The 26,036-nt window shown below is 36.4% G+C and overlaps 1 protein-coding gene across 1 annotated transcript in view; it reads left to right on the forward strand.

Moving 5' to 3' along the window:
* Positions 1-26,036, forward strand: part of NLK (nemo like kinase) — a 67,711-nt gene that overhangs the window by 36,718 nt on the left and 4,957 nt on the right. Inside the window, 6 exon segments of the mRNA XM_009278272.2 lie at positions 1,520-1,575; positions 11,496-11,602; positions 13,379-13,464; positions 14,403-14,612; positions 19,393-19,494; positions 24,633-24,719. Of these exon segments, the coding sequence (XP_009276547.1) occupies positions 1,520-1,575; positions 11,496-11,602; positions 13,379-13,464; positions 14,403-14,612; positions 19,393-19,494; positions 24,633-24,719 (648 nt within the window).

A 26,036-nucleotide genomic window follows, 5' to 3' on the forward strand; every position in this document is an offset into this window, starting at 1 on the left:
GAATATCTAAAATGCTTTAAAAGCTCTCTAATTTTATGGTTATCAGATTTCCTGGAAACTCAGCTATTACTGTTGCAAACACTATAAAAAATGAAATTATCAAGAATCTAAGGATATTCATAATTTCCCTTCCAAAATGTTTGCAAATAGACAGGCAATACACTTCCACCTAATCTTATTTTCGGCTTTAGATAAATGTTAATCTGCACAAAGCTATGCCAGCTGGACATGCTTTCGCTTCCAAGCTATTTCTTACTCCATCTTCCTCTCCCCTTTGTTGGAGTTTATTGCTCTTTCAGTTCTTCTAGCAGAGTGGTTGTGCAAGCACTCCCAGATCTGCTTTAGGTAAAATCAGCTAGGTTTAACATTTTAAGAAATTATTTGAATTGACCCATATGGTTGTGTCTGAAGTGAATATAAAAGTACTTGCAGAAACTGTTCCACAAGTGCAACTGTGGCTGTGGTAACCTCTCCCACTGATAAGCAGTAACAAGCATCTTGGGACTACTGTCTTCTCCTAGTGGAGTGGGATCAGGAAGTGGGTATCTGTTTCAGAACATTATTTCATTGCTTTTCTTCCTGTTTTAAAGTTTATCTTTTTTTATCTGAGGGTATCATATTCCAAGAAAGACTTTATTTGTAGTTAAGCACTGAATTCAGGTAAGTGTTGTTAGTGGGACGCAAAAGAGGTGGACAGCCTTGCAAGCTTATACCAGATTGCAGAGTCCCACCACCACCACTATCACCAGTCCTTGGGAGACGGATTGTAGGACAAGATTTCTTTTGAACTGGTATCTTAAACTGCTCCTTACCAGGGTCTTCATTATGGAGCAGATTTTACTGAGGACTATAAAATTAAATAAAAGCCTCTCTGTAAGCAGTCAGTAGTTGAGCTTGATAACCACTGAAGTTTGTGTGCTTCACCTAAATGTCATATATATTCCTAAGACAGGATCTAAAAGACTACACCAAGGTAGTATTTTTTTCCTGTGAGAGGATGTAAATTCTGTGCTGCCGCTTTTCTACCTTTTTGCTTTGCACAGAGAGCTGAGCTTCTGATTCAGAATGTGAACAACTTTGTTTTTTGTTAATTCCCATGTGAAAGCAGTATATCACAGAACTCTTAAAGGTGAAAGGCAGAACAAAGTGTAATATCTTTTGCTTTTGCATTTCTCTGCGAGAATGACTTCTTTCAAATATTTTACGGTTATATATATTTTTGAAATAAACCAATCTTTATTGGGTGGATAAACCCAATAAAATTTTTAAGCTAGTACTTGAACAGCTGGGAAAAGTTTCTTGAATTTAAAAAAAAAAGAGAGAAAGAGACCCTCAATGTACAGAATATCTGACTTGGTGGGCTATTAAATTCATATATCTAGTGAGATAGAATATTGGTCTGTCTGTGTGGGATAGAATAAAGCTAAGCTCTATGAGAAAGGTGCAGTCTGACTCTTTTTGAAAGGGATTTGTTTTTGTTTGACTGGGATAGGTCTTGATCTTGTGTGGTGTTTCCTAGGTACTCTCTGCCCTCGACATACTCCAGCCTCCACACATTGACTATTTTGAAGAAATGTATCCTAAATATAAAATAGAGCTTCTTAACTGAGGTAGGTGTAATTTTCATTAGCTTAGAAACTGCAAGTAGTTGGTGGTATCTATGAAATAGAACTACAAAAACCTTGAGCCTGTATCTGAACGGTTTTATTTAAAGAAGTGAATCTATACTATCAAGAACTCTTAGTTATTGTTAACATTGGGGGTGAAATGGTGCAGGACTGAACATGAAGCTTTGAATATGTAAGAGCCAGTAAATGCAGGGCATTGTGTTTTTACCAACAGATACTGCTGCTACTAATGGTGATTCCCCCAAAATTTTTTTTTGAAAACGATATCCAGTAATTAACTTCCTCTCAGTTTTTAGTACCTTAAAATACTTTCTGGTGTTTTCAGACAGCTGTCACATGCTTTGAAACCGTGACTTTTCAGGGATGTTTCAGCAGACTAGTTGAGTTCTGGCTTTCTGTGTTCAGCCTCTATCTTGATCAAGAAAACAGATTTCACACAAATATATGTGCTGTTTAATGTGTCACTGATGCAAAGGTACATGCTGTCTATGGGTAACTGCATTATAAAATTGAATTTTAGTACATAACTTGACATGAGAATGTCATGTTTTGTTTTGTGTTTTTCCTTTTTCAAACTTTGGGTTATCTTCTATTTTTGGGGTTGGGAATTTATGCGTTCTTAAATACCAAAAAGTAAGTCTTTGACCTGGGTAGGCTCTTACTGACTCTAGTTGGAACAGAAGTTCTGTGACTCATAGCAGGTTGTTTTAGTACTTACTCCAGTTTTTAAATTGCCAGAAATTACTCTAATGCAATGAGTTAAGTACAGATTTTCATGGTACAGAAAGTATCTGGAAGTATCTATTGTGAGAATTAGAACAAAAAATTATTTTAAATAGGGGTAATTCTGCCCTCTGCAGAGACTTTGCTAGCTACAGACCAGGAATCATAATAAAGATTGTCTGCCTAGATTAATCCCACAGTCTGTTCTCTTCTTTATGCTATTTTAAAAATTTAACATGCTAAGATCCAATTTTTGAGAAGTTTTTAGCTAATAAAAAATGAACTTGATAATTAGCACTGAATGAGATTGTTTATATTTTATTCTTTATGTGTGTAGGAAAAAAGCTCTTCACCAGACTCCTGCCCATAACAGTTTTAAGATTATTTGCAGAGTTTTATGAACTGTTCAGATATTTTTACAACATGCTATTAATAACAAAATATCCTTTGTAGACTTCAGTAAAAGTGATATGTTAGAGAGCAGATAATCAAATATCCTAACACATTGACATTTCCATTATCAAATTAGCATTTCAATACAGGGATCTACCATACAGCTGAGGTCAGCTAATAGACTTCTGTGTTTTCTATGGAAAACCCCAAAAGCAAACACTGAAAATTAAACTCAGTGCTGAACTGTTGAAAGCAAACACTTGAATCATAGCATATTCAGTTATGTGTCATCTCATTATACTGCTGCTCCTTTTACAGCTTTGGTTGCATTGCCTTTCAAGTTTATAATTTGCAACCAAATTGTGCAAATAAAAACTTCCTCCCAAAACCAAAGTTGTTACCAAAAAACTCTTTGTAAATCAGGCAGGGCATAATGAAATGTCTGTTATAAGCTAAAGTAAGCTGCCAATCAATTTTCATCTAAAAATGTATGCATATACAGTCAGGAACATATATAAAGTGTTCTGATTGAGGATTTGGTTTTATTTTCTGAAATTGTGTAGTTTTCATACAATCATAATTGGGACCTGATAGCTTTTTCTGTTACCGGGACGCATAGTAATAGTTAGGTTTAAAAAAAAATTCCCTGTCCCACAGATGTCCACATCATGTGTTCTGCTTATCCTACAAGTAGCTTTATTACGTTGGTGTCAGTCTTCAGTGGAGCTGCTTGAGGTTTGAGTGCACCAGCTTACTCGTATGGTTAGACTTTGGAAGTTTATTTTTTTCATTACTGATAGGTTTTAGCTGCTTTTTTGTATGACCCACTTTACAAGACAATTAATGGGTGGAAAATTGTCATTCTTTATTTTTAGATAAACTGAACTTTGTGAAATGTGGTTTGATCTATTTGTAATACCTTGAATTTATTGGTGAAGAAAGCAGATGTATTTTAAACTCAGTGATTTTAGCCAAAGTACAGCATGATTTACTGATTGGTTGAAAATATACTAGGGCTTTTTTGTATGAATGTTAGATAAAGCTCTTAAATTTTGCTTTGATATTTCTTTCATGTGAACAGCATATGAGTAGTCTTCAAAAACTGGAGTTTGGTTATTTGCACTAGTTCAGTGCCCTCGTTTTATAACAAATCATATGAGTTATAAATCAGATCTAGGTTAAGGGTTTCACTCCTTCCATGTAACTGTACAATCAAGAATATTTAAATGGGCTAAGTTTATTTTTATGAGCTTAGCTACTGCCATGTTTTGTATATAAACCCAGAAATGTTAGTTTCCTTCATGGTTAACTGATTTTAAGTCATTCTGACTAGTATTTTATAGGGCTGTCTCTTTTTTTTAAATTTGTTTGAATTTCTTGACTCTAATATTGGTAATAGAAGACTGTTTGCTTTGTAGTCTTCTTTCTCCTTTTTGTTGAAATAATTGCAGTAAGTGCACTTATGACCCTTAAATTCATTAGAAGAATGAACGAGTAGGTGTTTCAATTTATATGCACATTTTTAATTGCATGTGCTTCTGCTTACTGTAGTATAAGAACAACTTATTTCAGATCCATTTTAAGAAGATGAGGTAACTATATTCCATATTTGGGGGACATAGTTGTAAAAACTTTTGTTGATCTGCTAGTATAGTTCCTAAAGATATCATAGTGACGTTCCATTTTTACAATAAGGTATATTGATCAGTGATAAAAGTGTAAAGGGATTGAATTGGTACTGCTTGCTTTCCTAGGAGTTGTAGTGCAATTTTTGGGGAAGGAAAAAAAATAGTAAAAGAATAAAATAGTAAAAGAATGACTAAAATGATATGAATGATGCGTTGGAAATGAACTGGTAGAGTTAGTTTCAATTATTCAATGTCTCATAGGTACTAGCAAGAGTTGCAAAGTATATTTTGTAAAGACAACTCATTATAAAACTGAAAATTTTGATGATAAAAGATTTCTTAGGAATCTGGTGATGAATAAAAGAATTTTAATCTGGTGAGATTTTTGTTTTAGAATGCAAATTCTTTGCAAACTCTTAGATTGAGAGATAATTTGAATGTATAATGAGGTTTTAGATTGAAAATCTTTGTGAGCATTTAACATCTTATACGGGTGTTGATATTTTTGCCAATATCACCTAGTGCAAAAATGAGTAGATATTGGAGCATATATTATTCTGGGTGTCTGTCTTGAGAAAATAAATGAAAAAGAGGTTGTTGGTGAATTTTAGGTTTTATATGTTCGTCATTAAGTTCATCGTTAAGCTGAAGTTCAAGGCTTATCCCTGCAATCATCAGCTTACCTTGGTGGAACAGAAGTATAATCCCTGATACACAAGCTTGGATGATGTTTTGGTTCTGTTGTATGCCTGTGTTCCTAGGTAGACTGACCTAGTTCTAAAGCATATCAGTTATAAAGGTAAATAGTGACTCACAGATTTTGCTAGAGCATCTAAAAAGCCTTTCATTGCAACTAACATATCTGCTAATTCTTGATTGAACTGATTTGGCAGTGTTAGGTTTACGGTTGGACTTGATGATCTTAAAGGTCTTTACCAACCTAAATGATTCTATGATTTATAGCTCTCTTTTCCAATTACAAAATCTTCTGCAATTGATTGTAATACTGAATTCTGCAATTGGAGATACACAGATGTTCTCTTTTAAGAACTATCCTAAGTTTCTATAGTAACTTTTTGAAAACTTTTTCCATTAAAGTGAATATTAGAAGCAGCTGAAAAAACAAGACTGACAGAAGTGATGTCATACTGACTTGGAAAGATTTTAATACTAGTAAAAGCAAAGGTGTGCAGCAATTCCTTCCCATTGATCTTATTAAGAGGTGAAAGAACTGTTTTCTGACAGATTACGGAGTAAATCCCTCATATATGTAGGGTGGAGGAGGGTAGACAGGGACAAGGTAAGATTTGGTTCCTCCAGCCAGTAAAAGGGACAATGCCAACACTGTTGGGGTACCAAGTAGCGTATGCTCAGGCTTCCTGTTCTTTCACAGTAGCCTTAGAAAGGGTTTCCTTGTTTAAGTACCCTTCTGAAATGTCATCGTGGCAAGTTCCTCTGGGCCAGTGCACAAACAAGTTGAACAGGGACCTCAAGGATTAAGAGGGTTAGTATACTCCGTAGAAGGCTATGGGTTGCCAATTTGCAGCTGGTAACACAACAGTTTGTATTGTGGATCGGGCAGAATTGTGACGTAGATTCTCACTAGATATTCATGAGAACAGAACAGCTTGATGTACTTTCTACAGGTAATGAAAGCATGGTGGTGTTATTGTCAAACCAGTAAACTGTATGAGAGAGAGTCCTAGATGTCTGCTTGAATGAACTGTCTGCCAAAATGGCTCTATTCTCTCTATCACACGAGGCTCTTTTGCCTTGGGTTAAAATTTTGCTTTATTCAGCAGTAAAGTTGTAATACCTTTATTCCAGTATTTGCAAAAGCTAGTTGGATAATATTGCCTGGAACTGAAAATGTTTTCTATTGAGAAGATTGTGTACACATGGGAAAATACCAGGGAGGTTTTAAAGTTGAATATCAGGTCATTAGCAGTGATCTTTCAAGTAGAATCTGCTGGCAGTATGTGCCTGGCTGTCAATGACTCAGTAAAAACAGACTGAAATTTTCCCCTTTGTCTTTTTAATTTTAAACCTTTTACAGGCACTCAGTAAATTATCTTAATTCCTGACTTAAGGATTATGACTTGATTTTTTAACAACCTGAAATGACACTATGAGAGAAGGTTTTAAAATGTTAACTTTGACTAGGAACTCTTCACACCGTGTGTTTGACATCTGGTGTTGCATTTTTTTTTTAAATCTGTTTTAAAAGCTATTTGTAGAATAAATTATCAATAGTAGTTAGTAATTTATCCACAGATCTACTACTGATTAATCCACATTCCTCCTTGCACTGTTTTGCTTTTTTCTACTCATGGAAGTATTTGATAATTTTACTGCATCTGTCTGTAAGCACTGTAAAATATCGGAATAGTGATCTGCAAGAAGTGCTTTGCAGCACAAACGCATTTCCCATTTGAATATCAAATCCAGGTGACCTCAAGACCAAATAATTAAATAACCAAGTGAAATTTTGAAACTAATGCTGAAGTAGTGGAGTTTATTTTTGTATTCTGCAGACTGCATCCTGCCATACCTCTGGGGAATGGCTCGCCGTTCCATTTCAGACACGTGGTTTTTACTGACACCAGAGAACCTGTATGTCTTACTCTTGATAACCACAGTGTACAGCCAAGAAAACTTGTCACAACAAGACTATACACAATCTTTCAGGTGTGATGTGCCAGATGTATTTGGCTTTCCCAAAACAGAGCTTCCACAGCATTCAAGCTTTGTTTTACAAATACACAGATACAATTATTTAGATATGAAAATTAGAGATTTTATTGTACATAATACAAAATATGGTGCTACTGAACTGCAGGTGATTAATACCAATGCCATTAACTCAGAGCTGATTGATGACATGGTGCTTTTGTGGAAGGCTGGGAACTCCAGCTCCTGATGAGTTTTGAAACTGAGCAGGAGTGGAGAGGTGGGAGCTGCTGCTTCACCTAAGCACTTCTTTCATTGTACCCCAGCTCAATTAGGTGGAAAGGCTGAATTTTCTCTGTATTAGGAACTCATCAAGAGCTTTGAAGCCCTTACCTTACACAGAAGTAAGATTCAGACGGAGTTTCAGTATTTTATTCCTGGTATGAAAAACTGTCTTTTTTATTTTTTCCCTGACTCCAAAACAGTGTCCCTCCAAAAAGCTTCTGCTATTGTTTGTCTGTGGTCTTTGACACATGCCATAGATTGCCATTTCTACATTGCATAATTAGAGGTGACTTGATGGCAAATATACTTGTATCAGTAATTTTACCTATAACAGAAAAGTCAGCAAATTTTAAACATAAAAAAATAATTTAGACAGGCATTAGACTCATTAATTTTTTTTTAATAATTGTTGCACTATTTTTACACGGGCCAGGTCTTTTTTTTCATGTTTTGGGTATTGAAACGAAATGAGGATGTCATAGAAATATTTCTACTAGGAAGCTATAAAGTCTGCAAAGAGTTAGAAGAGAACAGAGGTGGCATCACAAACTAAGCTTGATATGATCCTAATGTAAAAACAAGTATAACTAAAGTATACCAAAATAGGAGAAAACCCCTTGTGCCCATTTTATAGAAAATCCTGAAATATATAAGAAAGTTTTGTTTTGTTTTGTTTAAAAAAAAAAGCGTGTTTCTTACAGTATCATATGGACACCTCCATGCCACTGTTAGCATCCAGCTAACCCACCTACCCCAGAACTTGTTCACAGAATGCTGGCCTCTTAGAAAAACAGTCTATAGAATTGAGTTTTGAGGTATGCAGAGACCTAATAAAGAAGGTCATTATGAGAATACCACATCACAGTGTACTTTATTCCTTTTTAAAATTTGCCTGTCACTTTGTAAAATTTACCAACTCAGCAGGTCTCCCCAGTCAACAGAGTAAGTGAAGTTCTTTTGTGCTGTGCATTTGCCTTGATAATTATTCTGAAGCAAATTGGTACATTTGTAGTTCTAATTTTATACAACTACTTAACTAATTACTGCTGTCAGTAGCAATTTTTATCTGGTAGTAATGTTCAGCTTAGCTGCGTATTACAGCTCCAGTGACCACCTCATAGCCAGCATATTTTATGGTTCAACTTAAAAAAGAAAACTGCAGGTACCTGTTTGAATAGTTGATTGAAATCCTGTAGGGTTTTTGTAGTTTGTTTTTGCTAAACACTTATAGTACTGGCCGGAGTAAAGTCATTGACCCACTCGGGTACCAGCTGTTTAAGAAGCTGCCACATTCGTAAAAGGCAGGAACATCAAGCAAGTGCTGCTTTCGCTCTTGTTTAGAGACCTTCATTAAATTATCTAGAGACAATAATCAGATCGCTGCTGTTCAAGTTAATGGCACCTCTGAGCCCCTGTCAAGAGAGCTTTATTTAATGCGCAACAGACCTGGAGTGGTGCAGGTGCCATTTCAGGCCCTCATTTAATTTAAGCTGCTTTAGTTGGCATGGCAACTAGTTGAGACATCTGGGAGACATTATGCTCGGGATTGAGATTTAGGAGGATTTGTGGCGTAGCAAAACAAAAATCTTATCATAATAAAGTGCAGAGTAATGCTTTTGGATTTTTTTTTTAATATTTTACATTAAAAATGAAACGTAAAGATTTGTTGCGGCCATAAGGTAGAAACCAAATTTTAAAAGGCCGGTATAAATATTTAAGAGGGCCTTTGCAAAAGGAAATGAAAAATTAAGAGGACTAGGAATTATGTTGCTGCAGGGTTGGGTTTTTTCTTTATTAATTCTTTATGAGTGCAATTTTAATCTGGGCTTTTTTTGGTCAAAAAGTTGACAATATTTAATTTATAAAATTAATTGTTGTGTGGTGTGCTGATGGCAGATGAACAATTTGGCTGATAGGGATTTGGCCGGATAGGGTTTGCAGAGCAACAGATGGAAAGAGAACATTGATTAGGTAGAGATGAAAGAAAATATAAGTTTTCTCTAGATTGTTGTAAGTGCAACTTGACCGTGCCAATTAATTGGTGGTAATGGTAAGAACAAGTAGAAGCTTCTGCTGAAGCTGACTTGCTTACTGTGTTACTGAGAGATAAATATCTTAACTGAAGTCAGGATTTGCTATTATATTTCAGACTTGATAGGTAGCAGAGCTGGTTATAGAGCGTTGAACCAACTGATAGGCTCCTACAGGATAATGGTGAGATTTAAAAACAAAACAAAACAAAACAACCCCCTCAGCGTTGACCTAGTTAGCTTTGCTTTCAGAGAAAAGGTCAGGACGGCACACTCGTAAAAATACCACCACGAGGTCGATGAGTTCATGAAGTTACTGGAGCTTGTGCGTGGCAGATACGGAGGACAAGTAGAACTGAAGTGTGTAACTTCCTCATGCACAGCAAAAGCCAGTTTCTTCCTGCAGAGTTGAAGGCAAAGCTGTACACGCTCCAGCGTTCAGGTGGCACCCAGTCGGAGGAGGGCAACTGAGCTGTTGCCGATTCTTACAGCTGATCAGTTTGTATTTTTGGAGGGCTGAGAGCTGACTACCGCTTTACCTTGAACTGTGAATGAACCTGGTACACCAAGGGAGATACTAGATTGGGGCCCAGGAGATGCAGTTTCATTTCTAACTCTCTCCTTGATCTTTTGCATGACCTTGGCAGTGTGCACCACCTCTCTGCAGCATTTTTGTCTGTTTTGAACATTGCAGGGCTTGGTGTGACTCGTAATGCTTAATGCCTAATGCAGGGGTGAGACATTTGATACCATGCTGTAAAGCAGAAGTTCAGTTAACATATGGCTACCGTGTTTTACCTTCTTCGGCCACAAATGTAATAATATCAGAGGTTTTTGTTTCAAATATGACTCCTAAAGGTAGCTTTTAAAGCAGTAATGTTTCCCAATTATCAAGCTTATTTGTTGTAAAAGTTGAAAATTCTCAGTATTGCAAGTTCAATCCGTCTTGAAAGTTGAGGTGCGGTGGTTTTGCTTTAAACTCTGTTCTGAACCACAGCTCCAAAATCAAAACTTAATTTACCAGTGTTGCTCGTGAATGAAGCAGAGTACAGCCGAGGCAGCTTCTCTGCAACTCGATAGGCTCTTCATCGCTGGCCGCAGTAAAAGCTGTCTGTTGCTAACTGTCCTGTACAACTCATAGGCAGCATATGTCTGTAGTATCCCGAGTATTTATCGTAATGATTTTTGCATGTGTTTTATTACTGTAACGTATTCAGGAAATTGACACTATGATATTGATTTTGTGGGTTAAGATATGCTGCTTGTGTCTTCCATATTTCTCCATTTTTGAAACATATTTTTAGTACTTTTAGTGCTTCTTGAATAAACACAATACCCTTCTTCATCCACACCTTACCTTAGTATAAGCCACAGCATATACAACTCTTTGTATCTTTAAGTATTTGTGTAAATTATCAGTGAGCACGACTATGCTGTGTTCCGCATGAGTTTCACGATGAGTACGTGAAATAGTGGTTTCTGGTTTTTTTTAGTTTTTCCTCCAGATAGAAGTTTGGGGTTTTTTTTTTTTCTTTTTCTTCTCCTGTTATAACTCAGAAGAGGTGTTACGACTGGGATTTGTATGCATGTGTATATGATGCTTGAGAAGGTAAAATAGTGGGTACTGGGTAGATTTAGGGAAGCATATGTATTTTTAGAAGTCTGCACTACCGATCGTGTAGCAACCTGCAAGGTACTTTTGATAACCGACTTTCACAGGCTTGCACTTGACAGTTTGTCTGGTTAAACCATGTTGTTGTATGTCCACTATGAAGACTCTACTTTAGTTGTTTGTAATTTGTGGCTTACTGATCTTAAGGAAAAATTTAAAGGTTTCAAAGTGCCATTATTATAATAAAATTTTCTTTTGTTTTCTGAGTCGTAATTTGTCTTTGGAATAATTTTGTAACAACTACCTTAATGCAAACACTACTTTATTGAGTAATCTGTTTTCTTTCACAACCCGTTTTTTATTTTCGTTCTTGTAAGAGTCTGGAGACTTGACCTCTGAAGAAGCTTTATTCTTTTTTACTCAATAGCTCTGACCTGTAAGAGCTCAAATTCCTAGGAGTTAGAGTAAATGTTTCAAGAGATTATGTGCTGGACTTTCTGCTTTTGCCTTAACTAAAAAATTGAAGATATGTTGTCACTGAATTGATGCAGAGTGACCTCCATAAGATTATCGTCTCTCCTCAGCCACTCAGCTCGGATCATGTCAAAGTTTTTCTTTACCAGATTTTAAGAGGTAATTTTTCTTCTTTTAAATTTAATGAAAGTTATGTAGTAGTAGTATTTTTTCTTTTTTCTGTTTCTTAATGTTTATTCTCAAGACATTCTCATCTTGAATAAGTTTCCCGTGGAAACTTGTTCTTTTTATTTCATATTATGAATGAATAGCAAGCATTAATTATTCTACTTATAAGAATATGGCAGCCCTGCTGCCTTCCATCATAGTCATGGGTAAAGATGGCAAGACTTACACTTCAGCTGCAAAGGCTTTTTCAATGGCCTATGAGAGTCTTAAGGTGGGTGGGTGTGTTTTAACAGTCCTCCAGTGCTTTTTGAATCAAGGTACAGAAAGGACACCTAAACTGAGCCAAATTGATAAATATATGTAACTATATCCACTTAAGGTATTCTGAAGAACAGTCTAGTTTAAATTGTTATGGAACAGTCCACTAAAGTTTGATTTTTAGCTAAAACAATTTGCCATAATAGTAATTTTAAACTGGATTTATTTTTTTTAGTCCATTTGGAAACTTTCATCCAAGAAATGAGATTAATGTGCTTGTCTTTTGAACATCTGATCAGTCTTAGCCCAGTTGTTTTTCCATTGGTTTTATTTGAATATTTTCACTGGAATAAGCTGAAAGTAAAGAGTCAATTTGATCTGGTAGTAAATAAATAGTAGATCGTATTCATAAAGAGCAGAGCAAAGATATCTAAATTACATCCAGAATTAGTATGGGCTATTCCAGGTACCTGTTGTGCTAGAGAAAAGATTTATGCTCCTAAAGGAGAAAAGGCATTTGTGCCTTTGTGATTACCGAGTTTGATGACTGGGGGAACACTCAAAATTCTAATTTCTATCCAAATGGCAATGCAAAACTGTCAGTTAAAGTTTGTTCAAGAGTTACTTGAATTCTCATTCCATTTGCCCAGGCATTTGGCCTGAGAGCTTAGTGTTCCCCAGTTTAATGCTATTATTTATTTTTGCTCTATCTGACCCTACTTGAATTATGGCCATTTTTCAATTTTCCATGCTTTGTCTACTATTGTAGTTCTTGTGCATAAACAACTTCATGTTGGTGTACTTTCTTCCACTGTACTTTTTAGTGAGGTGCTTTCTGCATTACTTTCATTTTCTTAAAAAGATCAGAATTATAGCTTCAGGGACAGCAAAAGCACACAGGAAGCACAGGTTATCTTTCTTTCCTAACCACCTAAATGTTAGAAACATCCCCAATGGCTGTGATCAGATGTCCTAAGTTCATGAGCTCTAGCTCTGAATTTTTGCACTAATAAAGTTAAGAAGAGGGCCTAGGCTTTACTGTAATTTGGGCCTATAGTCTCTTAGCCTTGTTTTACATTATCTGCTGCTGGCTTATGAGATTTTACTTTGAAAAAAGTGATTTTTTAAATATGCAGATTAGCTTGGGTTTAATCTGAGTTTATTTCTGAAGTGCAGCTGTTACCTAGTAAATTCTTAAGTAAATTTTAGTGCTGCAGAAGTTAAAATTGTTACTGGGAAACAGAGCAGTAAGAGGTTTATGTCAATATTCCTGTGTTGTGATTAGCAGAGTATCCAGGTCATGACCAGGGAGAGGATGTTTTGGGTTTTTGTTTGGGTTGTGTTCCCCCCCCCCCCCCCCCCCCACAAAAAAAAAAAACAAAAAAAAAATAAAATAACTCTCTCTCCTGCTGATCAGGAGTTGCAAGACCTTCCAGGAAAATATTGTCAGCTTTAAACTTCTTTTAAAAGGAAAAAAGGTATTTATTTTAATTTCGTTTAATATTTCAGGTCTGAAATATCTACATTCTGCTGGCATTTTACATCGAGACATTAAACCAGGGAACCTACTTGTGAACAGCAACTGTGTTCTTAAGGTGCTACTTAAATTTATTGAAAATGTACATATGTATATGCTGTTCATTATAAATCAGTTGTTATTTTTTTAAACAAAAATATTTAATATGAACACTTTTCCTGAAAGTCATTTTAAAAGAAAAAAAAATCTCACAGATTCTTTATAAATGAAACAAACATCTTCCTTTCCCCTTTTCTCCCTGCCTCTCCCCAAATCTATGAAAGCAAGATAGACATGATTCTTTTGTTTGACTTGCGTGGGATCTCTTGTGCCCTCAGCAGTTGAGAAAGGCAGGCAGTTTCCTCAGGTATCGCAATGTTAGTGTTCAGTGTGCTAGTCAAAGTAAAGACGACACAGAATGCCCAAGACTCTTCCATTAACTTCTTAGGTGTATGAAATTTTGGAGGGCTTAGGCATGTTGTACAGCTATGCCAAATATAAAAAAATTAAGTTTTGTTTACATTGATTTGCTAAACATTCTGATTGTGAAAGTTTTGGTCTGTTTTCTTGACCCTTCTGGTTCAAGAAATTTTAAAAAAATTCTCAAAGCCAAAGTGAGTAGAAGGCTGAATCTTTCTGTAACATTTTGAGGCATATCATGAACAAATGAAATCTGGTTTGGGATGAAATATTCTGTACCCAGAGGTTGGCAGTATGTATTTTAATTTTTTTTTTTAGTGTGAAGTTTTTTAATCTTTTAGATTATAAATATTGTAATGCCAACTAAAAATGTACTGTGATTTCAAATAAAATTGTAGAAAGTTTAAATGGATGTGGAATAAAGTAGCATAATTTCTTCCTATTCCCCTTTCCCTTTGCTCATGTAGTTACAGCAGATTATCTGATTTATTTAAATGCTGGTTTGGAATTTCCTGCTTTATTACCAGAAGGTTACCTATTTGAAATGCATTAAGTGTTTTGGTTATTTTAATTTTTTTATTTACCTTCTCAATTTAGATTTGTGATTTTGGATTGGCCAGGGTGGAAGAATTAGATGAATCTCGTCACATGACTCAGGAAGTTGTCACTCAGTATTATCGAGCTCCAGAAATCCTGATGGGCAGCCGTCACTACAGCAATGCTATTGACATCTGGTCTGTAGGCTGCATCTTTGCAGAATTACTTGGGCGAAGAATATTGTTTCAGGCACAGAGTCCCATACAGCAGGTATAATTAAATTTCCCTTTAAAAATTTTTCTACTGCATAATTTCATGGAATCAGTTATACTGATGCATTTTGAACCTCAAACTTGCTTTTGTTTTGCTTGGTTTACACACAGGCAAAAAACCAAGCTACTTTGAAATGCTGAAATGATAGCTTCCAGACAGTATTAAAAGTAGTGGTTATTAACGTTAGCTTTTGAAATGTGTATTTTTTTGTAATCCCCTGTAATCTGCTGCAGTACCAAAGCCTGCTGTAGCATTTTATTGACACAAGGTAAAGGTGATATAACCGGGATCAAGCTTTTTGTAACAACTAATACGAGAAAGTAGTAAGTTTTCTGTCAAGATATAACTGGAGATACAGTATTGGCACTTGATCTATTTAAACTGCCAATTAGTAGTATTGCTCAGACTGCTTCATTTTAGTAACGGTCAAGTGTGTAAGAAGGTACTGAATGTTTTTTTTATGTTGTATAGCTGTGGCTAGGTATAAAAAAAAGAGATGCACCAGAATACTTCATCACATTCCAACAGTAAGCAAGCTAATATAATATATATATCTCTAATAATCTTGAAGTGCTATTTTTACAGTAGATAGAAAATAATATCTGCAGCAAGATATTAGAGATGGATGCATTTATACTCCTCTGTCGAAGAGAAGGAACAAGATGTGCTGACATAAAAATGTTTATCTTCAATGTTGCTAGTATTCATCTATAGATAAAAACTACACAGTATTAAAATTGTGAGATTATGTATATTGATTGACAAGAAGTAAAAACACATTCCAAACTGTTGTTAAAGGTGACATTCCAAATTCTGTACTTTTCTTGTTTGTTTATGCACGTAGCATTTTCGCCGGTTTGAGAGACATTCACATTAGCATGCTGTTTTCAACACTCGTATATTTAAAATGTTGTTGTGTTGTGTATATTCCTTCAATGCTGTGTCCTGTCTAGTGGTACCTATCATGTCACCGCAGTAGTGTTCCCAAGGAGGGACTTGCTAGTCATTCTAGACAGCACTGATACCTTGTATGATCACAAAAAGTAGACCTCATCCCAAAATACACCCCTCTTACCCTTGTGAAGAGACTGCTGAGGAGAAAAGCAGCGATGTAATCAGAACTACTAGTTAACTTGACGGCTATTCTGTTGCAGTCTCAAAAATATTTAAGATCTCCTGTTTTTCTAATCTTTGATCTTTTGCTACACTGAAGCTAAACATATGTGTGATTTTAATAGCTTTGGCTATCCTTCTTGAAATTTAAAGTGCAAAGACATTCATCAGATAACTCTAGAACAGCATTATGGGGTGGGGTTTTTTGGGTGGTGTGCACTTTATTTGATTGAAAAGTTGTATAAAGTTATGTAAGAGTTCCTAGATCTTTTGTAATCCCTGTGCAGTAGAATGGTTTAAGAAGTGATCACCGTATGTATTTGCTATGTTCTGAGAAATTCAGTACTATTCAAAGGTGGATAGAGTCTGTAGAAGTGCCTTGGGCTAGCCAATGTTATGGTCTTTCCTCAAGCCTGTGCCGTGCCCCTTAGCGTAGACCGGACACTAAAAATGGTTATCTCATACACCCAGTGGAGTTAACCAGGACAGCAAAAACTCTCTAATGTCAGGATAGCCATCATCAGGCTAAAGTGTTCCTGGTAGAAAAACCAGGGAAGAGATCGTTTTAAAACTGACTGTACTGGAATTTTTAACTCAAATCTGTGATGAAGAAAGTGAATAAAAGCTTTACATTATAAACCAGACTGGAACTGGTGATTTTGGTATTTTAAACTTTGGATGGTATCATGTTGAAAGTGATGAATATGTCTAAGTTGCTTACTCAAGTTACAATAGCTAACTTTTGATAAGGATTTTGTGGGATTTCTCACAAAAGTAAGAAATGAGATAATCTATACTGAGACTCAGATAATCAGAAACACTGTCAAATATAGTATTTCCTAACACCTCTTATTTTTGCTTTTTACTGATACTATTTAGAATAGTTAGCATTTTTGTATGATACAATCTTTCTATTTTTGTTTAAAAACGCATTTTTAAAGGTGCAAATACAAGTTATTTTTAGCTATATGTCCAGAAACATTTAATACGTCTGATTTTATCTTTTAGTGCATCTGTGGTGCGGGAAGGGTGATCTCTGACTTTCTGACTATCTGTGGGAGCAAATGCCTTTCTCTGCTTGCTTTATAGACTAGTCTGCACACTGTTTTGTAAAAGGCAGGTTATAGAGTGCCAAGTTTTAACCACCTTCCTAGGTTAGCCAGTTCCTCTAGTCTGATTTTGCTGGTTATTATTTAATCCTCCTTAAAGATAATCGGTCACACGCCTAAGACAGTAAGCAGAATCCATTTGGAAGGATCAGAGTGTCAGGAAGAAAGGAGAATCGGGCAGATGCTGCCAGCCTAGCGTGGCCATTTCCCATCAGCTGTGGCACGTACATGAAGTTGCATTGCTGGCACGTTGTGCAGCCAGCCTTTGACGTGTCGGCATGCATGTACGCAGAGAGGAGAGGCTTGCTGTTTCACACATCGGTATACCAAGGGTATGCTTGTTGCTGGCTACCGTTTTTGTATTTCTGACTTCAGCAATGTTTACTTGAGCAATTAGCGCATACCAGCAGGAGGGGATCTGTAGAGCGAGGTAGTTGGTGCTGAGGACCTGACACCCCCATTTTCCACAATTCAGAGTGGAGATGTGCTTTGGAGTGGGCCTGGTCTGGTTGCACAGGCTGGATGCCCACTGGCAGATGAAGTACCTGTAGATGTTCTCATGAAATGCATCCCCCAGTTAGTCTTATCTAAAAGGAGCCCAGCGCCTGTGCTCCAGGACGCTCTGTGCAAACCAGAGCGCAGGCAGTGGCAACAGCTGAGACGTTAGCTTTGAAAGTGCGCTTCTCCTTCTGACCTAAACTAATAATGTAATAATGTAGATTAATTGTATATACCTGAAAGACTTGAAATTCATGCGACTGAGGTCAGTTGAATTCAAAATTAATGTTTTGTAACATTTTTCTATTTTTACACTAAAATTTCAAAATATATTTTGTAATACTTCAGAAAAATATGTTTAATGACTGATAACATGCATCTAGATAAATGAAATCAGACCTCTTAACAAAACTCTTCTGTGAGTGTATTGGAAATGTATGGGCTAAGACAAGAGAATTTATATCTTGAGAGATGTTAAACATGAACTTTCAGGAGATCATTATGAAAATTGTTTTCAGTGGTTTTCCTTGTAACCATTAGAATAAAGTGTGTGTATTTATATCCATTTCTATATATATATATATAGACGTAAACGTAGATTAACATATCATTGCTGTGTGCTTCAGGAGTAGTTGGCTGAAAAATACAGGTGTTTATACAGTCTACATTCCCTGATACGCTGGTATAATTTATTATATTACTTTTTCTATTTTGTAAATACATTGATCTTTTATTGTATCAGCTCCATGCGTCTATTTCTCAAGTATATATTTTCCACATCTAAAAACCTCAAGGTTTAGGATTTTTCTCCTGTCTAGTTTTCCATCTCCTTACAAACGTAGGTACTTTGCTGTCACTCCTCTATGAAGTCACGCTAGCCCTGGCCACGCGGTGCCAAGGCAAATGGGAGGAGACGTGTTCAGTACCAAGTTATGATGTTGCGTGTACCTGGAGGCACTGGACAGACTAGTGCTTCTGCTGGAGAGTGGGGGAAAGATGGAGAGAACACACCAGCTGAAGAGTTACACAGTTTGGTGTGTAAACAGCAATCACATTTCACAATGTTATACCAACAGTCAGCGGGTGATTTCCGTGCATACAAGGCCTGTATAATGATGATAATGGGTTTATTCTCAGAGGAGAGCTCTGCAGTTGCTTGTTAGCGCGGGTGGATGGTGGTCACGAGGGAACACTTGGAACCTGGGTGCTGATCTCACCACTGACAAGAATTTTTATTTATTTATTTTATTTTGCTTGACTTACACAGGGGTTTTTGTTTGTTTTTATTCACCAAAGGAGTATATGCACACACTTTTGTAGAAACATGGTGAAAGCTTGTCTGTTGCTTTCCAAAATGAAAAAGGTGAATGAAATGTCATTTCATTTAAAGTTGAGACCGGTTTTAAAGACAGCATCATCTTTGCTCTTTTTTAGGTAGCTTTTGTTTTCCTTATAACCAGCACCACTCCTTTTCCTTTCTCTGGTACTGGACAGATTTTTTTTTTTTAAACTTAATTTTCTAATTTATTTGCATTTTTTATATAGTATGTTTGTACTGTAGTTCTGAGGTTTTTTCCCCATTTTCTATGGTTTTATTCCTGTTGTTGGCAAAATATTTTGTGTAAAGTGGTAGTTGACCTGTTTTTTGGGGGTAATTTTGTGTGGTGTATTGGTATGCAATGCTGATGTTCATTTGAGAATATTTGGGTTTTAGAATGAGTGAGTAATACACCATTAACAGTACTTAACAATTTTCTCTAATGATGTAAAATTGACTTTTAAATTGCAATAAAATATTTTACTAAACCTGTAAACAAAAAAGCTCCCAAACTTGAAAATCAGCTTCTGTTAGGGCTTTTTCAATGAAATTACAAATGTTTGTATTTGTGATCTACTAAATGTATACATTGATATTTGTAATTTACTATCCGTAAAATAGCAGTTTTGAACTGACTCATACCTTAAATGTAATTGACGTTAGCTTAAGAATCTGCTATCATAGTGAAATATATTAATATATCTCTAAGGTCTCAAATTTATATGTTCCATACCTACAGCTGGATTTGATCACAGACCTGTTGGGAACACCGTCGCTGGAAGCAATGAGGACGGCTTGTGAAGGCGCCAAGGCACATATACTCAGGGGTCCTCATAAACAGGTATAGCTGGAGATTGCTGGCCTTTTTTTACGCTTGGTCAAGACAATCCTTCAGTCAGCCCCCATAAGTTAGGATTTCCTCTGTGCAGGATACTACTGCTGCATCATCGCAGTGTTTCACATCTTGATTAAATTCTCATGGCATGTTTGTTCATAAATACTTTGTTTGGCTATTTAATCTCAGAGCTGTCTCTGCCTGTAAACCGGGTTAAGTTTACCAAAGGTGGTTGTGGTGGCATGGGTTAATGGTGTAGTTATTCAAACTGCTATTGAGACAAGGTGGTTTTTCACTAGTAAAGTGCATTTCTGGCTTCTGTCTCGTATGTATTGTTTGGCTTGATGATACAGGTGAAAGTCTCCTTTTTTGCAGCGACAGTGTTTTGATAGCTATTTTGAATGAAGATGTTAAATTTAAGTGATAATATTGGCAAGAGACATAAATTAAAATTGACAGTATAGTTCAGAAAGCCCCGGAGGGACTCCTGTACTGACAGGATCAAGAGTGTTAGACGTGGAAATCACCCGTGGTCCAGACTCGTAAACAGAACAGTCCAGCAACTCATCACCAAAGGGTCCCCTCTCACATCTGTGCAGTGACCTGAGCTGTTCGTGACAGGCTCAGCAAGATAGTGGAAACTGAGATACAACATTCAACATAACTGAAGTAGAAGTTAATTTAAAAAAAAAAAACAACCAAACAAGCCAGACAAAAAAGGCAGGATGATGTCATTATGCTGACTGGACAATAAAAAGGGCAAATGAAATATACTATTAATAGATACAAAGAAATGCTTATGCAGGAATCCATAGTGCGGTAATAAAGCAGTATGTCCATCCAATATTATGGATGATTGTTAGACAGTAAAAATTAACAAAATTAATAACCTGTACACGTTAATACATCAGATCTTTCCAGTAGTTAAGTTTGCATCTTTTTTTCTGCATGTTGAAGTAATTTCTCAAATGTCTACTCACCACAATAGTAGTTACCATAGAAATGAGCATTGACTATATATTCTGCTATATTATTAACATGTGGGAGTTCTGCCTCCTTGGCACTTTTGATTCACTACATCAAGTTGTCTCTATTCCATTTTATGACAGGTTTTTTTTTCTTTTAACATTAGTAATAGGAAGATTTCCTTAAGACTTTCTCTACCAGTTTTAAAATAAATCAAGTCTATTTTTTTTGCTATCACGTACTAGAAGAGTTGTAACTTTTAAGCATGTAGTCCTGCACTTTCAAGGTTTGAGATTTTTTTTAAAAAAGAAAAGTTTTATAGTTATTGAAGCTGGGAGAAATACATCCACTATACTTTATATATAAAAATATGTAACAGTATACAAATACATCCAGATACTTTATAGAATACACTGGCTTTAAATTCTGACAATTTGATAATTGCTTGACATTTCCAAAGTGCAGCAGTTGTGCTCTTGGTAGTAGTAAGCAAGAAGTCTGGAATTTATTTGTTAGCTTTTCTCAGTTTGTTAAACCAGGATGTTTTATCAAGAATTGAAATGGGTAGAAGAATGTCTTCTGACTTTCTAATCCCAGTGCTAAAGCTATTCTTGTACAAGCCTCTGAAACCATATGTCTCTTGACCCAATGAATGATGGGAATACTAAAAAGCAAGTGAGGTTAAGTGGTATAAAATGTTTCCAATACAGATTTAACATCCTATAGCCACTAAGTCGTAGGAAATAAACTATAAGCAGTTAGTTCTGTGACTGTTGAGGAAAACAACATTCATTTTTCCCGGAGTGCCACAGAAGTTGAACAGTCTCTGGAGTTGGCATGCTCATTTGCAACTTGGAAATAGGGGGTTATAGTGCATCTAGTTGATTGCCTTAATGATATTTCTCTGTTTTCAACTTCAAGCACGCTTCATGTTTGAAGGCAAATTCATGGCTTTTCATCTTTTAAAATGGAGATTTTGCTGGTTATAAATAGCTAAGTGTTACCAGTTTCTTAATTAGATTAATAGGGAGAGAAAACCAAGTTAGAAACTGGTGATTACTTTGTCACACAAAGTATTTTTAATCGATGTAGGTGAGCATAGTAGGAGTTAAGGGGTAAAGCATTTTGCTGCTTTATGTAAAAATAGATTAATGCATGAAGCTTCTGATTAAAAAAACCATAACACCCCACTGTGTGTTGGCATAATGAAAATTTACATACTATGTAGACTTCTTCGTCAGTTTTGTATTTAAAAATTTTGCTTCAGACTAAATCTAAGTGAATTGATAAAGTTGCTTAACTGGCAGACCTAGGAAGAGCGTCTCCTCCCCCATTCACCTTGTACCGTAAGCAGTGGTTTGGACTTCACTGGCAGTCACGTGCTGCCCCACTTCTAAAAGTAAAATGTGCTGGAGTTCATTCCCTCCCTGTTGTGGTCCTTGCATTCTCTGTTATGGAAGAGAGAGATCCAGTATGATGCACCTTACTTGTTAAACGACCTGACCGTTGATTCCATGATAATCAAATCTTACAGCAATTCGGTTTTTACCAATTTCTTCTGCTCTTGCTAGTGCTCTTGTCAGAACTGTTTCTGATCTCTAGCTGTGGACTTGCTTGCAGTTTGCCAAAAAATGCTGTCCCCAAAGGCTGTATATAACCAGATGCTCTTGAAATGACAGGCAGGCTGCAGACAAGGGGCATAAGTGTAGCACAAAAAAGTGCATCCTTCATTTGTATTGGATGCAACAGCTTCCATAATTAAGGAATGTAATCATATTTTTCTGCCCCAGTATATGGATGAAACCTACTTAATCACAGCGCTTGGATGACAGTGCTTTTTTGTGTAGATGGTACTTATTAATTAGAAGAATCATATGAAGTTACCAAATATTACAGCTTCATATTCTATAGACTGCACTTAGAAACTAAGGCTGAGAAGTGCTTAGTGCTGTATTTGGTAGTTCAGGGTTAACTTAGAATGATATCACTGTGGAGGTGTAATTTTTATATATACTGACAAATTTGCAGCAACTAAATAACTTATATTCATTTGCTTTGCTAAACAGGTAGAGGCAACAGATGCCTGCCAAATATTAGCATTGCATACCAGTTAAAAGTCTGTGTAGAGTTAATGCAGTTCTGGAAATCCTGTGGATCCATGCAAAGTTTGTCAGTGAATATTGTCCCATGAATATGCTAGCTGGCTTTCAACTGATTTGTTACATTTTAGGCAGAATGTTTTAGTCCTTTCTGTCAGCCAGGCTAGTATATTCTCCCCACATCTCAATAGTAATTAATCACACACGCTAGTGAAGCACTCTGTATAATTCTTCCTGCCTTAATGGCTCTTCCCAACACCTGCATTCACTAGCTAATATGAATGCTATTTGAATTTTCATGGGAAGAATACAAAGAAGGGGGGGGGGGCCTTTTCCCAACACGCATTCACTAGCTAATATGAATGCTATTTGAATTTTCATGGGAAGAATACAAAGGTGGGGGGGCACGTGTATGCAATGGTTTATTTCCTTTTAAAAAAGAAAAAAAGAAAATTAGGAGTGTTGGGGTTGGAAGTAACACACTCCATAGTAGGAATTTTCTTTGCAGCAGCGCCTGGCCTAATATCTATGGGGTTCTTTTTTTCTTTGGTTGGGGGTTTTGGTTTCTTTTTTCAGTAGGTTTGTGGTTTTGCTTTCTTCGTAGTGTGAAAATTGAGACTTCCTTTCCCCATCTTACTCCCCCCCCCCCCCCCTTCACTTCAGAGGAGTAACTGTTCACTTGTTTTGCAACACTTCATTTACTTTGAAGACTAACTGTAGTGCACTCTACTGCCATTCTTTAAGCTGAATAGGGATAGGAATAATGTCAATTAAGCAGGAAAATATTTTACTTGATTTTGGAAAGTGACATTGTTGTGGCTTTAAAATAAAAATCTTTGAAGCTCATTCCAGAGAGTCTAGGATATAGCTAATGCTTTAAAATGAATGGCATATAACATTAACATTATTGTTGATTAATTTTTTTCATTTTGGGCAACTTCAGGCTGTACTTCTTCCCACGTGTTGGGAATGTGGGGATAGGGGTTGTCTTTGCATTTTGCTACCTTGGTGTTAACATTTAATTCCAGAGTCAAAGGAGACTTTCAGGCTAGAGAGTATGTGCCGTTAAAAGTTGTTAAGTGGCAACTTTATATGTGGAGTAAAATCTTGTTAAAATACTATCTGCTGGTTGAGCTGGCAGGGCCAGACGGCGTTGCTGAAACTGGAGAAGCAGTTGTCTTTATAATCCCTGTACCCTGCAGCACGTATCGCTGGGGGATTTGTGCTTGCCTCCGGATCTGTAGCTGTAAGGAAGGTTATGTGCTCGTGTTCCCAGAAAGGGCTGGATGTCCCCAGTCTTTAAAATCTGTCTTTACTAGGGTATTTGTACCACAAGTTTTTTTCACTCTCAACTAAAACTGGAAACTTTCAGAATGGGCAGGCTGTCATGCTTGTGAGTGTGAGCACAATGAGGAAATACAGGAGGAAAATCATCTGCAGAGCTGTTTTTTGTGGGGCTAATCGTGCTGCTGCCGCCAGCTTCTGGGTTGTTCCAGCTTTTTTTAACCATGTGGTTCATGCCCCGAGTACCGCGCTATAAAACGAGGGGGAGTTCACTGAACTCCCCCTTCCCCCCTCCCCCGGTCCTTCAGGCCTTGGTAGTTGGCCTATTTATCTCTATGTAAAATGCTGTATGTCTGAAGGTCATTTTAATTGTACTAGATGTCACCGTCAGTTAGATATGGATCGCCTGGGTAAGGAAAAGCAAAATAATCTGTAATTTGGCAGTGATTGAGATCAGAAAAATGAAATACTGGAAATGACGTGGTTAATCAAACCCCTGAGCAGCTACAGCTTAGAGTGGTGTCTATACAGAAAAATAAGTAAATAAAATATAGGTTTGTCCAGGGATTACATCTGAACTAAGGAAAAAACCAATCAATTGGATCTCTATTACAATTGCCGAGTTTTGTACAGTGATTGTTGTCTTGTTGGAAAGCATTAGGTAGCGCGTGTCCTTTTTAACAAGAAGTTTGTCCTTGGTAACTATAAAATAACGCGTGCTGTAACAGTGTTTTCCTGCTGATGGATCTGGCAGGACAACTATCTGTACTTTTCTTTCTCCTCCTTCCCCTACAGCCATCCCTTCCTGTCCTGTATACGCTTTCCAGTCAAGCTACACATGAAGCAGTTCATCTCCTTTGCAGAATGTTGGTCTTTGATCCAGTAAGTATGATTTAAAACTATTTCTAATACTTTTGTTTTAATAGTTTCTGTTGCCTGCTACTTAAATGAATATTTTAAGTAAAGGACTGCTTTAACTCATTTTCTTCTACATTGCATTTCAGTACTTTTGGGTCTGTAAAAGACCTAAAAGTATCATCTTATAACTGGTCAATTAATTTCCCTCTGGAATGAGGGTTTCACATTTAAAATCTAGTGGTCTTTTGAAGAAAGCTACGATAGAGTGAGAAAGATGAGGGTGTTCATGAATCATGCTATCTTTTCCTAGCTAGGTGTAGGTAGCAGAACATCAGATACTTGGAAGCAGTTCTAATTAGAGACACGTGGGTGTTCATGGTCTTGCAACACACAAAAAATTCCTTCTACATCCACACAGTCACATATAACAGGATCTTTTTTCCACTGAGCATCTGTTTTTCTAATAAAAATTTGCTGCTGTAGATTTTGGATTTCATCTCTTGGCCTTACTATACAAAATTGTCACTAGAAAATCTGGTACCTGAATCAATGATCTTAGTTATTTTATCTTTACAGGAAAATCCCTAACGTTTCAAATGAAAAAATAGACAAAAATTGACTGAACTGCAAAGGAGGAAGCTTGTAATTGATAAAGTATTCAGAAGGCAGTACCTTTTGATTTTACTTTTTTAAACCTTAAGATCTCTTTACTAAACAAAAACATAGAAGTGTTAAATCATAACTTCCACATAAACAAACGTATTTTTTTTCCTTTCTAACTCCCTCAACACTTAGAATACTATTATTCCCAAATCATGTTTAAATAAATGTGGGTTTCTTTTTTAAAGAATCGGGACAATCCTTTAGAACAGGTGATTTTAATTTCATCTAAAAATTATCCTGGGAATTGGGATGGGTGGGTTGTACTTCAAGCTTTGCCACTCCTTTTGCTCTGTAACTTTGAGCAAGTGACTTCTGTTTGTCTGTGGTTTGTTTTGGTTTTTTTAATTCACCTATAACAACGGATTTCATAACACCTTGAATTTGCAGTAGCACTTCTGTCTGCGATTCTTTAGAAACAGATAGCATCCTCCTTTTCTGATGGGATGGTGTTGGACACCTAGAGACAGAGTACTTCACTTGAGTTAGGCACAAAAAAAGTCTTAGTAATGCAGAAGTAGACTTCATAATTTAAACCCAATATTGCTCTGACCACCCTCTTCTTCCCTGCATTTCCTTCACCACTTGTTTTCTGAAACTTGATGCGTAAAGTATTTCTCAGAACTCCAGATGCCATATCCTGAATTATTCTGTTATCAGTGATACTTAAATCTGTGTTTT

Source organism: Aptenodytes forsteri, unplaced genomic scaffold, assembly GCF_000699145.1.
Source record: "Aptenodytes forsteri isolate BGI_AS27 unplaced genomic scaffold, ASM69914v1 Scaffold66, whole genome shotgun sequence".
Lineage (NCBI taxonomy): Eukaryota > Metazoa > Chordata > Aves > Sphenisciformes > Spheniscidae > Aptenodytes > Aptenodytes forsteri.